This window comes from Adelges cooleyi, unplaced genomic scaffold, assembly GCF_023614345.1.
Source record: "Adelges cooleyi isolate 19-005CV unplaced genomic scaffold, UGA_ACOO_1.1 ACOO_flye_CR_arks_rails_tigmint_CR_PRNA_30, whole genome shotgun sequence".
Taxonomy (NCBI): Eukaryota; Metazoa; Arthropoda; class Insecta; order Hemiptera; family Adelgidae; genus Adelges; species Adelges cooleyi.
This window is the reverse complement of record NW_026095971.1, coordinates 21,283,895-21,300,228: the sequence shown is the minus strand read 5'-3', so window position 1 is coordinate 21,300,228 and position 16,334 is coordinate 21,283,895. Positions and strand designations below refer to the sequence as shown.

General features: G+C 30.4%; 3 protein-coding genes across 4 annotated transcripts; 2 read left to right on the top strand and 1 right to left on the bottom strand.

Moving 5' to 3' along the window:
* Positions 1-607: 607 nt before the first annotated feature.
* On the top strand, positions 608-7,282 carry LOC126838240 (smad nuclear interacting protein 1). Of its 2 annotated transcripts, none has more exons than XM_050572514.1 (3): positions 608-950; positions 3,576-4,413; positions 4,480-5,251. In XM_050572514.1, the coding sequence occupies exons 2-3, from the start codon at positions 3,611-3,613 to the stop codon at positions 5,003-5,005; spliced, it is 1,329 nt and encodes a 442-aa protein (XP_050428471.1). In that variant the 5' UTR covers positions 608-950; positions 3,576-3,610; the 3' UTR covers positions 5,006-5,251. The 2 variants fall into 2 exon arrangements, with proteins under 2 accessions (XP_050428471.1, XP_050428472.1); XM_050572515.1 differs by lacking the exons at positions 3,576-4,413; positions 4,480-5,251 and adding exons at positions 5,913-5,972; positions 6,316-7,282 and having other exon boundaries at positions 622-950.
* On the bottom strand, positions 7,252-10,176 carry LOC126838236 (SET and MYND domain-containing protein 4-like). Its single transcript, XM_050572505.1, has 6 exons — positions 9,439-10,176; positions 9,128-9,371; positions 8,889-9,010; positions 8,129-8,764; positions 7,779-7,933; positions 7,252-7,695 (listed from the first exon to the last, which is right to left on the bottom strand). The coding sequence occupies exons 1-6, from the start codon at positions 9,970-9,972 to the stop codon at positions 7,446-7,448; spliced, it is 1,941 nt and encodes a 646-aa protein (XP_050428462.1). The 5' UTR covers positions 9,973-10,176; the 3' UTR covers positions 7,252-7,445.
* Positions 10,177-13,222: 3,046 nt separating this feature from the next.
* Positions 13,223-14,953, top strand: LOC126838248 (proline-rich protein HaeIII subfamily 1-like). The gene is made up of 4 exons (XM_050572535.1): positions 13,223-13,374; positions 13,968-13,982; positions 14,292-14,306; positions 14,620-14,953. Exons 1-4 carry the CDS (start codon positions 13,308-13,310, stop codon positions 14,814-14,816), a joined length of 294 nt encoding a protein of 97 aa, XP_050428492.1. The 5' UTR covers positions 13,223-13,307; the 3' UTR covers positions 14,817-14,953.
* Positions 14,954-16,334: the final 1,381 nt, after the last annotated feature.

Sequence of the window (16,334 nt, the reverse complement as noted above, 5' to 3'; positions counted from 1 at the left end):
ATGGCTGAAATGTACCATTCGCATAAAAACAAAGAGCTATGTGTACTTGCAAAAATGTATCGTTAGAAAAACTTCATTTAGTTTGCCTAACCAGGTTGGCATTTAAAAATATTGGTTAATTTAAAAACAACTCGGTAATGTCTTAATCTAAATTTTTTTTTTTAATTCTTTCTCATCATGTGTAATTATAGGATTGCTTTGATATCTGAATATCAAAACTGATTTCGGTATGAGAATAAATATTTTAAAGTCGACTTTACAGTGAAAGGTAGGCTTTCGAATAGAACAATTTTTTAAATATATCGGTAGGTTTTTTTTTTTACTCGGTTTGCCGCCAAATTTGAACAGATGCTTCGGTACCGGCAGTGTTGCCGGTCGACGGTCGCTTATGTTGCCAACACTGGTTCTCGCGGCGGCGCGACAACCGCGCTATGTTTAACAATTGCGCCAGCCGCGATTGTTGTCGAATACTACCACAGATTTAGAGTGGCGCGATTATATATGTACAATGCAATACGGCCGTCGACGTACTTGACGGTCGTAGTTGTTGATGTGCCGCCGTTCGCGTTCAAACTTCAAATGCCCATTCCCCTGTCTTGTCTTTGTACCTAGATACAATCCGCTTGATTGCATGTGTGTGTGTGTTTATTGTGTGTGATTTTTTTTTTTTTACCGCAGTCGCTAATTTCCATAGACTATTATTATTATCGAGGAGAAAATATAATAATGTTAGTCCGGTAGATTAGGTGTTGTAATAGCGGCTAATGGTCTGTGTACATTAATTGTTATTATTACTATTATATCCGGTGAAGAAAAATACAATCGAAAAGCCATCGCCGCCGCCGCCGTGTACGTACACCGAATATTCAGTTGGAAACGGCGATCAACAAAATGTCATCTAAACGGGACGACAAAAAACACAGGCATATTTCATCGAAACGACACGAAGAGTAAGTGTGCAAATAATAAACTCCACAACCGTTGGTCCGTTTCGAAATACCCATGTTAACTTCACATAGGTATTGTCATCAATATCGGTCTCTGTAGAACAACCAAGGGTATTCAGTGAGCATCCTTGCTATCATCTGCTACCAGATTCGGCTTTATTTAGTTGACAGTTATTTGAAGTAAATTTTGTTTTATTTCAATGACCGATTCTTTTATAAGGAATCTATATATTTGTCGTACCTGACTATTTTTTTAATAATTTCATGTTTGTCGATCATTACGCCAACAGTTGTTCTATGTCGTCCCATTGGACGCCGGCTACAATAGTCATTACGCAAATAGTCGCAACGTTTTTTTGGACGTATATTTTTTAGCGTTGTAGAAATTTTATTAACCGACAATGATTATGCGGAGTTTTAATTGTGCTAATTTCAATAGCGTAGAATAACTTCAGTGATCAAATCAAAATAATGTGTTACAAAACAAATAGTTGGCATACAACAATGTCAATATGATTACTGATATTAAAACATATTGATCATTGCAAATTCACTTTTCTTAGCCAAGTAAAATATTTCAAGGGCACAGTTTATTTATTTAATTTAAACAGGTGAAAGTCCACAGTAAAGCTTAACGTATACAAATGTATACAATCATTTTTATGTACAACATTTGTTTAAATAACAAAAATATAGAATCTAGTATTTTATTCGGGGAGAACCGAGTAATTATTATTACACTATTATTCATGAGGTATAGAAAATAGCGTTTTCAAACGTATTTGCTGTACACATTATACCACATACGGTATAATTGTTCTATTAATTAGTTAGGTGCTGGAGGGTGACGTGAGACATGAAACGTGGACATTAATTTTAGGTAAAAGCGTGGGACCATCTATGTCGCTGCATAGAAATTTCTGAGTATAAGCTCTCTCAATATTTCTATTATAATATAATATATTTCAATATAAACACCCCTTTAAATACCAATAATTTATTTTATTCTGTACATAATTGAAATAGAATAAAAAAACAAAGAATGTAATTATCCAATTTATTTGGATTGAAATTAAAATGTGCTTTAAATTAAACATTCATTGCTATGTATAACTTGTAATGAATTATGAATATGTTTTATTAAATACTTTATTTTTTATTTGTTAACTAAGTACAAAATTATTATTTAAGAAAATAAAAGTTAACTTAATTCTTGTTTAGTCAGCCGAATCTTCTCTTCATCGCCATTTCTTTATGCACTCAAAACGTTATTTATTTAGCTGTAATAATACAATTACTGAGGTAATTAAAAATTTGTTTGAACTTCTGGTTTTTGTATCAGCTTTGGTAGTGCTCAAAGTGATTTAATAATTGTAATACAAATTATTGTAAATGTGGTTATTACAAATAACTACTATTTGTTTGTATTTATTTTTAAAATCCTTACAATTTTAATAAGATTATGAAGTTAAACATCGCCATACATTTTCCACATTTTTCATGTAATCCATAAATATCACAAACATAGAAATTAGTATATTAGATACGATTCCTTTTTTTAATATTCCCTTCCCATTGTTTAATATAAGACAATACAATATATTTCTCGAGGTTAGCGGCCAATAGTTCATAAATACTTTCTGAATGTTTAATTACACTTTTAAATTATATTAAACATCACCAATGTTCAATTACGCAGTAAAGAAATATTAGGTAGCACCATTGGTAAAAAAATGTACTTTATTTTAAAAGCTATCGGCTAATAGTTATGTTTGCTGAAAACGTTTAAGATGTAGAATTTGTCTACAACACGAACATACCCCCAACCATTTTATGTGACGTAACAAGAAAACTTGGGGAATATCCTACTAACGTCTCGAGATTTTTCTCATATTTGCCTGTATCGCAAACATAATTACCTTACCCTTAATATTATTGAGTTCTATAATGACAAATAAAAATATAATGTAGTTAAATTTGGTCGATAGATGTTTTTAAAAACCGGAGTGTTTTTGTTTATACATCAGTACTAAATACCTAAATTTTATCGGAAAAGAAAAAAATCATTTTAATTTGTTTTATGGACTAACATGTATCTAACAAAATGTGTATTAAAACAATAAATTATTCAAAGTTAAATTATTTAAATATTTGTTAACATACTTTATTTGTTGTGCATTTTATTGTGATTTCTTTTGGAAGTGTGATATTTTTTTTCAATAAATATTATTTTAATTTAGTAATTAATTATAAAGTTTTTTACTTCATTTTAATTAATTAAAACATTTTCTTAATTGTAAGTGAAACTTTCAAGAATTTGACGGTCAATTCAAGTTTTATTTAACATTTTAACAGAAAAAAATGACGAAAACCATTTAATTTAACATCGATGTATTAAACATAAACGCTCCTGGTAAGTTAATTTAAATTAAAGAAAACAAATACTTTTTTGTGGGTTACACTGTAATGGTTAAATTAATTTTATTAATTCATTATTAACTTGTTTTGTGTATTATGTATTATTGTAAGGCTATTGTGACTTCCTGATGAATTAATTTCAGTATTTTTTTTTCTCCCCCTTTTTTTCAATCGTAAATCATAATTAACAAAACAATTTTTTTTTTCCAGAAGTCCAGCTGTTCGTTAACAGCTAATACTTACAGATGATGGTAAAAGCTCATGAGCCATGGAGCATCATGTCTCCAACTAATGCGCCTGCTTTACCTCCGCGCAAGCTATCTCAAACTAATCGGCCTCAGTCAGTCGACTTAGTAACTACCAGACTGCAGAACCCGTTGCAAGAACCTACTTGTATAGAAGAAGCAGAATGGTATTGGGGTGATATCACTAGAGACGAGGTTCAAGAAAAACTTACTGATATGCCAGATGGTACATTTCTACTTCGAAACGCGTCCAACAAGACTGGAGAGTATACACTGACACTGCGAAAAGGAGGCACAAACAAATTAATAAAAATCTACCACAAAAATGGAAAATATGGATTTTCCGAACCGTACAGTTTTTCTTCTATAATTGATCTCGTGAATCATTATCGCAAAGTGTCGTTATCCCAATATAATGCTACGTTGGACGTTAAACTGTTGTACCCTGTATCGAGATTTCAACAAGACGAAGAGTTTGGAACTTGGAAGAGTTTAAACGTAGACGTCGTATGGATGTGTTTAATCGACTTGCTTAGGGAGATTATGAAGAAATCAAAATCCTACGACGATTTGTCAGCTGCATTTCAAACGGCAATGGCAGATATATCCGCTAAACGAGTGGGACTACAACAATATCAAGAGGTTAACAAAATGTTTGATGAGCAGTTAAAAGTCCATGATAAATATCTAAAAAAAGCAGAACGTCATGAAGCTGACGATTTGACAGATAATATTGAGATTGTTAAAAAACGAATAAAGTATTTGCACGAAAACAGAGTTGACCTTGAGGAAAAACTATACAGGTATAGTATTGTATACGTTAAACACTTGGAAATTATTATTACAACTATTGGTTTTTTTATTTCTAGACAAGTTTCCCTTAGTCAGACTTTGGAACGCCAAATGTACCAGTTGAAACAAGATGTAGCAGTGTTGGCTCGTCAAAAAGAAAAGTCTGTCAAATGGCTGTTAACACACGGCGTGTCACTTGATGCCATTAATCGAGTGTTGAACGGAGGCGACTGGTGGACACGCAAGCCAGAAGAAATCGAGCTGCAGCTCAATATTTCTCACTTGGACGAAAATACTTGGTTGCTTCAGTCTTGTTCTCGGGCAGATGCCGAACGTATGCTGACCGGCAAACGCAATGGAACATTTTTAATTCGACCTAGCAGAACTGGTCAATCGGCACTTTCTATTGTTTGTAATGGTGTAGTCAACCATTGTATAGTATACAGAACGCCAAAAGGTTTTGGTTTCGCAGAGCCATATAATATCTATTCGTCTCTAAAAGATCTAGTCCTACATTATTCTCAAACGTCCTTGGAGGAACACAATGATTCTCTGACCACTACTTTAGCATACCCCGTGTTGGCTGAAAATGACAAAAAATAATTAATTAAGTAGTATTACCAAACAGTGAGCATAATATTTATGTATTTTGGTGATGAACATTTTGTGATAATAATTACCTTTTTTTTTTTTTTAAATATTAATTATTTATTAGTGTTAACGAGTTATAAAATTAAGAAGCAATATTTTTCTTATAAGTGTGCATTTATTAAGACATATTATTATTGATGAAATTATATTTTAACTTGTTTGTATAAATAATGCCAACTTGTTTTCTTTTGTGTCCAAAATTTTATTATGTAAAAAAAAAATGTATTTATATATATATGTATGGTTTACATTAAACTATGTTCAAAGAAATTTATTACTTTATACATTTTAACAAAATATTTTTTCGTTAAACTGTGTTTTTTATTTCGTTTTTCATATTATACTACACTGTAAAAGTCTCATTACGAGTATAAAGTACAATAATATAGATTGAATGTACTATAGATACGCAACATAAATTTAACACTTGAATGGAAACGCTATTCTGAAATATAAAAAAAGTTTCAAGTCTATATACATATAGGGGCGTTGTCCAACTATACTATCTATGGTATAATATATGTTATTGTTTATAAGTACTTACTTAATTTCCTGAATATCTATATTACCTTATGTGCTAATTAGGGTGAAATGAGGTAGTTGTAAATGAATTGAGGCAAGTGTGAATGTAATTTGTTGATACGGATATGTCTTACTGCTCGAAGGTTTGATTTTTATAAAAGAAACAGACAATTTATTTGTATAATAATTTAACTGTTAACGTCTTATAACAATTTAAAGCGTTCAATTAAAATAAATAACTGTCAGCTATTTGATTTAAACAACTAAACAACTTGTCTTATTTTCCCACATGGCCCTATCAATTTCTAAGGAATTAATTTTATTGTTTTTTTAACAGCGAAAGAGACAGTCGAGATGATAACAGCAGAAAAGCCAAAGAAGACGGATCGCAAAAACGGTAACTATCATTTTGCTAAAAATCTTCAAATTGTTTGTTTTTGAGTTAAAGTTTTTAGCAAGGCCATAAAGTCATATAATAATATTTACTAAGTTAAGAATGATTGTGAAAATTGATATTTTAAATTTACTTGATTGTATACAGAATGATTTTGTTCAAGAACTTAATTATAACTAAAACATTTTTGATTTCTTTTAAAATGAAATAATTAATAAATAAAAAAAAAAAAATGAATTATATTATCTATTGAAAACAATTTGGAAATAGTATTTTTTATATAATTGACCAATATTCTCTAAATTGTATGTTTTAATCATCAAACCTTGGTTGAATTTAATTGTAGAGACGATAATCCTGAACGTAGAAAGACACACAGGCACAGGGATGCCAAATCACCGGAACGACAACAACGTAGACGTGAACATTCAGATTCAGACGGCGAACATAAGAAAAAACCGAGGTACGACCGTAGGGATAATTCGAGGAACCAAAGTAGTAAATCGGATGCGGACCACGAATGGGGTTCCAAGAACGAATCGGGGCCAAAAAAATCGGCTACGAATAAAAAGGAAGAACCAAATTTCGGTACTACCGGAAAATTGGCTGAAGACACAAACACGTTCAACGGCGTCGTTATAAAATACAGCGAACCGGCCGAGGCCAGGAAGCCTAAACGCCGTTGGCGCTTGTATCCATTCAAAGGGGAAAAACAATTGCCTGTACTTCATATACACAGGCAAAGTGGTTACCTACTGGGCCGTGATCGTAAAGTGGCCGACATTCCCATTGATCATCCTTCGTGTTCCAAACAGCATGCCGCCCTTCAATATAGATTAGTTTCTGCCAAAAAAGACGGTAGGCACATTAGATGCATTCGACCATATATTATCGATTTAGAATCGGCCAACGGTACTTATGTGAACAACAATCGTATAGACCCTAAGAAATATGTAGAGTTGATGGAGAAAGACGTTATCAAGTTTGGATTCAGTTCAAGGGAGTATGTAATCTTGCACGAACACAGTGCAGACTCTGGCGATGACGACAGCCTCGCTGAAGACAATCCAAATGAAGAAGAAGATAATGCCAACAACTGATTTCTTAACTGTTACCTTATATTTGTACTTGTAAATAACACTTGGGGGAAAAACATTAAAACTTAAAAGTTTTTTTTAACTATTGTAAAAAATAGTATTAATATAACAATAACACGAACACAATGAACAATTTCTTTTTGTAGAATCGTACAAGTTTTTTTTTTTTATATAAATGTAAAAATACGTTTACACGAGACCTCAAATAAAATAATATGATTTATAAAACAAAAATTTTATAGTTATAAAATTTCTTTGTTCGAAAAATTAATACTTATAACAAAGGATAATATATTAAATTGTTGTTTACTAAACTTAATAAAAAAAAAAAATCACCACAAGACGATATTTTCTTTTAGTCTGATCGCAATAAAATAAGTCAATTGTGGTGTTCTATAATAAACTTGTCTGCAGTAATGTAAAGAACTTGCTTGATCGTCTCCTGGCAATCGCAATATTCTAACCAAGGTTTTTTCACGGTGTTGTACAACAGTGTGAGGAAGGAATATAAAAACTGTAAGTGTTCTAGACCGTCAGTTTTTCCATCTTTCATTTCTACAATTATCTTGGCCAATTGATACGACTGGTCCATTAATAAACTTTTATCAGTTTTTTTTAAAAATGGATACCTACAACACAAAATGACATTTTTATAACAAACAAATAGGTAGACACAAACACAATGTGCAAATTTATAAATGGAATAATTTACTCGAGATATATTTGAGTGTCTTTCAACACGCTATTAGTAGGCCAATTTTCTACACAAGACTGACAACTGCATTGGAAACAATACTGGTTCTTTAACATTTGTTGTCTAACATCTTTCGGGTGGGTAGCATATACTTTCCCATAGTTATCAAACAACTACAAACACACAAAAAAAATCAAGTGTTTTCGCTTGACCTTTGAGCGCTTGCGTGATGGCATTTTATACTGGCGGTATAAATGCCGCCGTGTAAGCAATGGTGTAACTTTCAAACACACAAGCGCTTGAAGGTCAATTAAAACAGGACAATCTCTATTTAACAAGTAACACTTTTTTGTTATCATTATTTTTACCTGTGAGTTTTTAGAAATGGGTTGAATAGCTCGGAGAACTACTGTGCCGTTATAATTATGCCTCACTACGTTCGGATCGCAGTTGTGGTTTAGCAAACTTAACGTAGGTAACAATAATGAAGCGACTGGCATTTCCTCTGTCATTCCAGGCAGAGTCCACGATTTGTTCGTCGGCGGCTGATCGATTCCATGAGCATTGGAAGCAACTACGCAAATGATATGCACCAGCGACTCGCCAACGACACCGAGCAGACGATCAGGTATTTCGAGTCCGGATAATTTCAAACAGGACACCATAACTGATGCATAACAATGTCTGATGAATAAATCGCTAACCGTTCTTCTAGCTTCATTCCCTTCCAACGAGTATGCAGAACAAAACTGGTCGGACATATACTTGCCAAAACTATTAAAGCCTCTCGTCATCGGATCAGTCGTATCAACTTTTAAAGATTCTACGAGGGCAACATATTTCTCCAGTCCAAGTTTCGTAACAGTCTTCAAGAATATGTACAGCGATAAATATTCCATATGGTCTATACCGGGCCACTCTGTAAAAGTTATAAATATCGGGCATTCGTACTTGTGACCACTTTCAAATGATTTTTGGCGGCACGAGTTGTCACAATATATTACCTGGAATAACAAAAATAAATAATCATGAATAAAACAAATGGGTTTATTACAGATATAGTTTGTTTCAAAACCGTTCGTTTAATTATTACATTAAAATTTACCAAGCTAAAATAGATATTCTTACCGATGTACATTTGGTACATGGTACACCCGTTAAGCATCTTTTGAAACAGTATCGGCAATTATGTAAATGTGATTCACTTCTCAGAACACCGGCATAAGGTTTTTCAATTGCAAGAACATCACCTAAAGAATAAAAACAAATGTTTAGAATAAATAACATAAATATTATATTAAGCTAAATAAAAAAAAATTGATTTTCCTCTATTAGATTTATTTTTCTACGACATTAAAATTGTGTACCTGGTTGAATGTCATCTGTAACATACAAACACCTTCCCATAGATTCTGAATATTTGATTTTAACCAATTTTGATAACGCCGGTATACTTTTGTTCGGTCCACCTAACAGCGCGATAGGAATTTTCTTTTCGTCTTGGTTTCTTTGCTCGGCGATGGGCTCGGATAATAACTTTTCGAGTTGTGTTTTTACAATCGTTTTCTTATCTTCAGATAACCGTGTAAGTGCCAAATGTTTTAAACATTCCTAGACAATAATAACACATAGGTATATTATGTACACAACGAGACGCTGTTTTTGAAAGACAACATACTTGGAATTTGTCTTTAGCCTGAGCCGTTCTCCCTAGTTTCCAATGACATTTGCCTTCTCGTTCGTAAAGTTTGTAAGCCGTTTCCGGAGGATACCCGTTGCCCAACGCATAGCGTACGTCGCTTATACACGCATCGTACTCGTCCAAGTAATAAAGTGCGGCCGAACGGTTGGCCACGGCCAACGTGAAGTCCGCACTATCGACCACTGCTGCCATCACGCTAATATTGTAAACGCACAGAGACCCGACATAATCCTTTGATGCGAAGAACTCGTTGCCTTCGGCACGTATCTTTCGGGCAATCATATTACTCTTGGAGTTCTTCGTCAGGTCGCACTTGTCCGGCAACTTTTTGTGTTCCTTCAGTAAACCGTAAGTGTACAAAAACTTGCTTTGGCCTGTGGTTTTCTTGGCGAACGTCGCATAAACTTCACCCATCATTTGCTGTTCTTTGAAACAATCCGTATAATAATCGTCCAAACCGAACAGAGAGTCCATCAGCTTCATACAATCGACCGACAACATATTTTCCATCGTACACCACGACTAGGTAGGTATACCGTATATTGTTATAGAAAAGCGGACGGGAATTTGGCAATAATAATAATTCAATATAATATTGTAATAGTCTCCGGCATTCCGACTTGACTTTTCGCGCTGAGATAGTACACTGTAGGATATTGCATATTTTTATCATCACTAAATCACTGTGTACAAGTGTAGACAGTAGTCTGTAATCTGTAGAGCTTGTCCTGTGGTCTAAAAATAAAAAAATCCTAGCGGGTGACACAAAGCGGCATACAAAACAGTGTTGTTTTGGCGGTTACATGCTGCCTATCGTTCTGTTCCATGAAATCTCTCAAATTCCAATCAAAAATAATATGGCCAAGAGAATTCACCAAGAGGACGTGATACCCCCTTACTATTTATTAAGGAGTAATTAAGATTTAAGGTATTTGTACTTCAATATTGGTTAAAATGTGTGTATTGTACAAAGGCCAACAATACATATGGTGTCTTTTGATAATGTAGACAATAGACTGATGAAACTGTTGTATTTTACGGGAACGTTTATTTTTATTTTTTATGGAAAACAAGTTTTTTTTGCCATATGTTGTTTTATTATTTATGTTATTTCACTTTTTCAAGTATAATTTTAGGGATTTATGTCTGAAAATTAGGCCGAAGCTAGTTCTAGATAGGAACTATAACATAGAATACAATTTTCTCAGAAATCGGTGTTCAAACATTTTTTTTTATTAAGTATAAACCAAAAAAAAAAATATATATATATATATCACACAGGTAACTATGACAATAAACTATTATGGTCAGACGATCTACCCTAATAATATTGTATGCCTTCTAATAACAATAATACATTCTTAAGCACATCATTGTCATTAGATACAATGCTTTTATCGATATTAGTTTTTTACAACTCGATGTATTTAACTGAAAGTGGTTTTATCAATTTCCATTGATTTAATTCTATACAGACTTCTGACCTCCTCCACTCTACTGGCTTTTTTTTATACACAAATATATTTTATCATATTTTACTCTCGATGCTAAAAGTAATTACTGTTAGAATTAATATAATATGCACAGCTATGGCCTATTTATAAAAATTAAAATTACTTGAATATTTTACTTAAATGCGTGTATACCTTCTAAACTAAGAGATGATTGTTTATATTTTGAACGGGGATGATCAACCAAGACTGTTACAAATAATTTGTAAAAACTAATTTGAAACAGCTATAGCCTATGTATCACAAAAAAAAAGTAATAACTAATAACGAACAAAAAACAAAATTACTAAATACATGTAAACGTGAGTTGTAAAATGGAATAACCATTTTTTAAAATCAATAAATCCTGGGACGAGAGGAAGGGTGATAATTAATCTGCGCCAAATAAAAAATGATTACCTATATTTTAAAGAACTACCTTATTGTCTAATTTTTAGACATTAGGTTTCTAAATACGCTCACAAAAGCTATATACAGAGCTTTTGAATCACCGGACAAATTTCTTCGAGTAAATTATTATCTCTATAGATCACACATCATCATGCCGCTGATCTGATATTTTCGTGTAGATAGTTTATAAATCAGATTTCACCTAAAAGTTACCTTGTTAGGTCAAAAATGTAAACATTTCACCCCATCCCCATTTTTAAATCGAATAAATTTACATACGATAAAAATGTAAATTTTTTAACAGGATATCTGTAACTATATATACTGGAAAACTGGAGCCCACAAATTTCTGGCTACGCTACTGAATACGACATGTGTTAAAGATAGTCACGATTGTTTTTATTTTATGAATTTAAATAATAAAAAACGGGTCATAGGCAATTTTTGGTTTTATAGACGTTATTTGAAGACCTTATAGTTGAAAATATTGTTCAAATATAATGTGTTTTCATATTAAACTAAAAAAATATGTAGGATACTCATGTACAAATACATAGGTTTGAAAAAAAAAACAGATGTGTAACGTTAATGATGACTAAGCTCAACTAATTTTGATAATGCAAAATAAAACTCTATTAAAAACATGTCAAAGTTAAGTTATGTCTGTATAAAATTATATTGTTCTTGGACCGAGCTGTTTATATAGTATCAAAAGACATAAGTTGGCTTCAACATGTTCTTAATAAATTTGTTTTCACAAGCTCAAACTCAAAGTATTTAGTTTGGCCTTTTATGTACTTAAATGTTAGAACCATTTATTTTTTTATATTACATAGAACATTGATTTTACAATAATTATAACTATAAACAAGATCGATCTAGTTTTTTTAAAAGGCTACAATTTTTTTTTAAATGCTTAAAGATGCTAAAAAATGTTTACTATGAAAATAAATTAAATTTATTAATATGAAATATGGCGGTGAAATAACAGTGTTGCCATTGCACTAGATCTATCTTCACATTAGTTTTCATACAAAAGGTTCTTAAACTGTGCCAAAAAAATGTAATGGGTAAAAGGGTTAATGGTATTTTCTGGATTCAAGACTGTTTACGTCGGTATTTAGATCTAATTAATTTTTCACAGAATTATTGCACTCTGTAATCAAAATTTGTAAAATTGTTAGTCTTAAAAAGTTGTGGTAATATATAGGCTAAGAAGAAGTGTTGGGTGTATCGAAATCAAACTAAAACAAATAAAATGCCTGGCTTAATACTTTTTAAAAATATATATGAAACCCTAGTGCATAATGATAAAATAGACTTGCATTATTAAACAAGATGTTAAAATAACTCAGCAATATCAATAAATTGATTTATTTCGGCCATTGCCTAGTCTTTAATAATAATCATTCCTAGTCCTTTATAATACTGATTGAATTGTATATTTTTAATCTAACTGTTACAGAGTGACCTATATATTTTACACCACTAGTGTGAAAAACTTCACATGACTCATTGTATGTTATTTATTTCGATTGAACACATAAATAAATAAGTTGCCTAAAATATAGGTATAGTTTGGCTGTATTAAACTAGGTTCTAGAACCAAAAACAAACATTTTGTGGTTTACACGTTTTTTATTTGCTACAATAGTTTACAAAATGTGCTTTTTTGGCCAAACATGTTCGCAAATAACACTAAACACATACTGCATACACAATAATAAAACATTAATAATGAGCAATGTACACACTCTTCATCTACCGAATAAGACAAACATTTTTAAATTGTATGCAGCGCATAACTATATATAATGTAAGCAATTGTACTGTTGCTCTAGTATAGTATTCAACTTCTTTGTTGTTTTACTTTAAGTCCGTAAATTAATATTTGGTTTAGCATTTAAAAATTCATATAATTTAAGATTAATTTCTTTAAAAAAAATGAATTTTAAAATCATAATTTTGGTTTTTACAGCTGTATTTTTCATTATAATGTCGACGTATACAGGTACATAAAAAACAATTAGTATACAAATGTAAAAAAAAAATGAACTCTCGTTTTTTCACAATGTTCACAAGATTTTTCATATAAATAATATATTTTTAATTTAACATGGCAATATATTTTTAATATGACAAAAAATGTTAAACATTTTTTCTTTATTAATTAACAATATATACTCCCTCCACCAACCAAATGAGACAAAATTAGTTCAAAAATATATATACTCATTAAGTTATTTATATTATACAAATCTTTTTCTAATGTTTCAAGTGTTAATGGAATATTAAAAAAAAAAATGTTCCATTGTTATTCGCTGATCTGATTTCAATGACAATTATAATAAATAAATAAATACAAATTCTTTTTTGTGGCTCCTCTGATAAAATGGTTACAGTTGTATATAAAATTATGTGGTCATTAGCAATATTATATAATTTTCTTTATCCAGTAATAAAATTATTTTATATATAACTTATACGTGAAACATGTATATGGCTACAATAAAACTAAACGCTTTTGGATTAAAATTTAAAATATATAATTTATACACAAGGATAAAAAAAAAATTTAAATCATTTTTTTTTTCAATATTTCAGGTCACCCAGGAGTTAGTAAGTTAATGGATAATATCAGTTAATGTGCTTTACAAAATACATACTAGCAGTAATTGTCAATTGTTTTCAATATAGCTTAAAATTGTATAAAATTATACAAATGCTCTAAACTGTCGAAAATAAGAATACGTTTGCCAAGTTTATAAACATAATGTATGATTTTGTAAATCCAATTATAATATTAATTTAAGAATATTACATGTGGTTATAATAAAATTAAACGCTTTTGGATTAAAATTAAAATATATAATTTATACACAAGGAAAAAAAAAATATTTTTATGCAATTTTCTTTTCAATATTTTAGATGACCAGCGTAAAAGTAAGTTAATTGATAATATCGATATATATGCTTTACAAATTTACTAGCAGTTTTAAAATTATTTTCATTAAAGGTTAAAATATAAATAAATGCTACCAAATGCCTTAAATTGTGAAAAATAAGAATACGTTTGCCACGTTCATGAACATATTGTACAATTTTTCATATCCAGTTATAATATTATTTTAAGAATATTACAAGTGGCTATAAGAAAATTAAATGGTTTTGGATCAAAATAAATATAAATAATTTAGACGTGGTGCACTAGGATAAAAAAAAAATATTTAAATAATTTTTTTTTTTGATTTTTCAGCAAGAACACAACCTTTACGACTTTCAAGACGACGACCTTCAGGACCATCACCACAAAATGAAGGACAACAACCAGGACCACCACCACAACAAAATGCAGGACAACAACCAGGACCACCACCACAACAAAATGCAGGACAACAACCAGGACCACCACCACAACAAAATGCAGGACAACAACCAGGACCACCACCATAACAACATCATAAAAGTGTAATTTAATAATATGTAATTTTATCATTAGTTTTTCAAATGAATGCGGTAAATAGTGTCAATTGTATAACTTTATAAGTTATAAAAAATATAAATATACAATATATAATTAATTTTGATTATTTACTATTTATATTCTTTATGTTCTTGATGCTTTGCCTGGCAATACGGCAAAATTGTTTTTTGCATTAAAGAAAAAACATGTTTCCAGTAAAAAAATTAATACTAAATATAATGCATCTTAACATTTATTTTAATATTCCTACCATTGCTGAAGTTTTCTGTTATTTAAATACAATAAAAAAAAAACAAAGTTTTATGTTTCAACTTGCTAAAAAAAACAAAAAAACTGTTTACTGACATTAAAAGAGGAACATAGAACTTCACCCTATTTACAATAGACTGTACTTATGTTAAAGTGTTTTTAAGTATATATATATTTTGCCAAAGTACTATTATCTAGTCGGTTGTCAAGAACAAATAAAGAAACAAAAAACCACCGTTAAACGCATATATTATGTACAAAAGCTATGCATGTGAGTTACAAGAAAAATATGTTTATGTTTTATTGCAGTTGGCTTAATTTAATAGAAATACCCTATCGTGTTGAATTTGGCTGTGGAATTATTTCCATATTTAGGTATTTTATTTTACATTGGTATACAATGCTACTGTAAAATTCTAAATTGGTAGTTTTTGTGTATACAGATACAAAATGAATAAACTAAAATAAAGTACATCATTGTGAAACCAATATCTATATAATTATATGCTAATTTTATACCTACTTATTATATGCTTTTATGATTCGCACCATAATGTTTACAAAAATTACCACTGAGAAACTTTTTTAAGTTTGTAAACTAAACACAATTTTCTTGAATTGATATTTTATGTTGGAAAAATATTACTTCTGTAAAACCGTAATAACAAAATTTCTAAGCATAACATAAATAATACAACAAAACTCAATACGTTTTAAAAAACCACTTATTTTATAATATATATATATATATATATAATTATATGATAAGTGTTGTTAAAAATAATTTAAATTAATACTTACTAACTTACATACAAATTAGATATAGAACATATCAATAATCACTATACTACTTTTCCTATTTGTTAATTGATTTATGATTATTGATACGACATTCAAAGTTTATTAGCTTTAATGTGGATTTTATTTTTTTGTCTAGACATCTAGATATCTTTTAATTGGCTGAACCGATTTCTTCAGTTTACACATGTCTACAGTTCATCCCTTTACCATCAAAATCGAGGAGAAACGTGCAAAAAATGTACATATTTTTCAGCTTAAAATTACGACGTTTTATTACTTATTTAAAAACTAGTTCGATATTTCAATGGAATATTCGTTATTTTGTAAAATATTATAGACAGACTATCAACCCTAATCGTATCCACCCTAATACTTAAAATACTAGTTTAAGCTCATTAATGGAAATATGGAATATTATATCTATAGATACGCGTCGA

Bases quoted from the DNA above. Each gene is read 5' to 3' on its own strand.
- LOC126838248 (XM_050572535.1), top strand. From the start codon at position 13,308: ATGAATTTTAAAATCATAATTTTGGTTTTTACAGCTGTATTTTTCATT.
- LOC126838240 (XM_050572514.1), top strand. From the start codon at position 3,611: ATGATGGTAAAAGCTCATGAGCCATGGAGCATCATGTCTCCAACTAAT. The intron at 4,414-4,479 runs GTATAGTATTGT...TTTTATTTCTAG, and splicing joins CTTGAGGAAAAACTATACAG to ACAAGTTTCCCTTAGTCAGA.
- LOC126838236 (XM_050572505.1), bottom strand. From the start codon at position 9,972: ATGGAAAATATGTTGTCGGTCGATTGTATGAAGCTGATGGACTCTCTG. The intron at 8,765-8,888 runs GTAAGAATATCT...TTGTTATTCCAG, and splicing joins CATGTACCAAATGTACATCG to GTAATATATTGTGACAACTC. The intron at 7,934-8,128 runs GTAAAAATAATG...GTGTGTTTGTAG, and splicing joins CCATTTCTAAAAACTCACAG to TTGTTTGATAACTATGGGAA.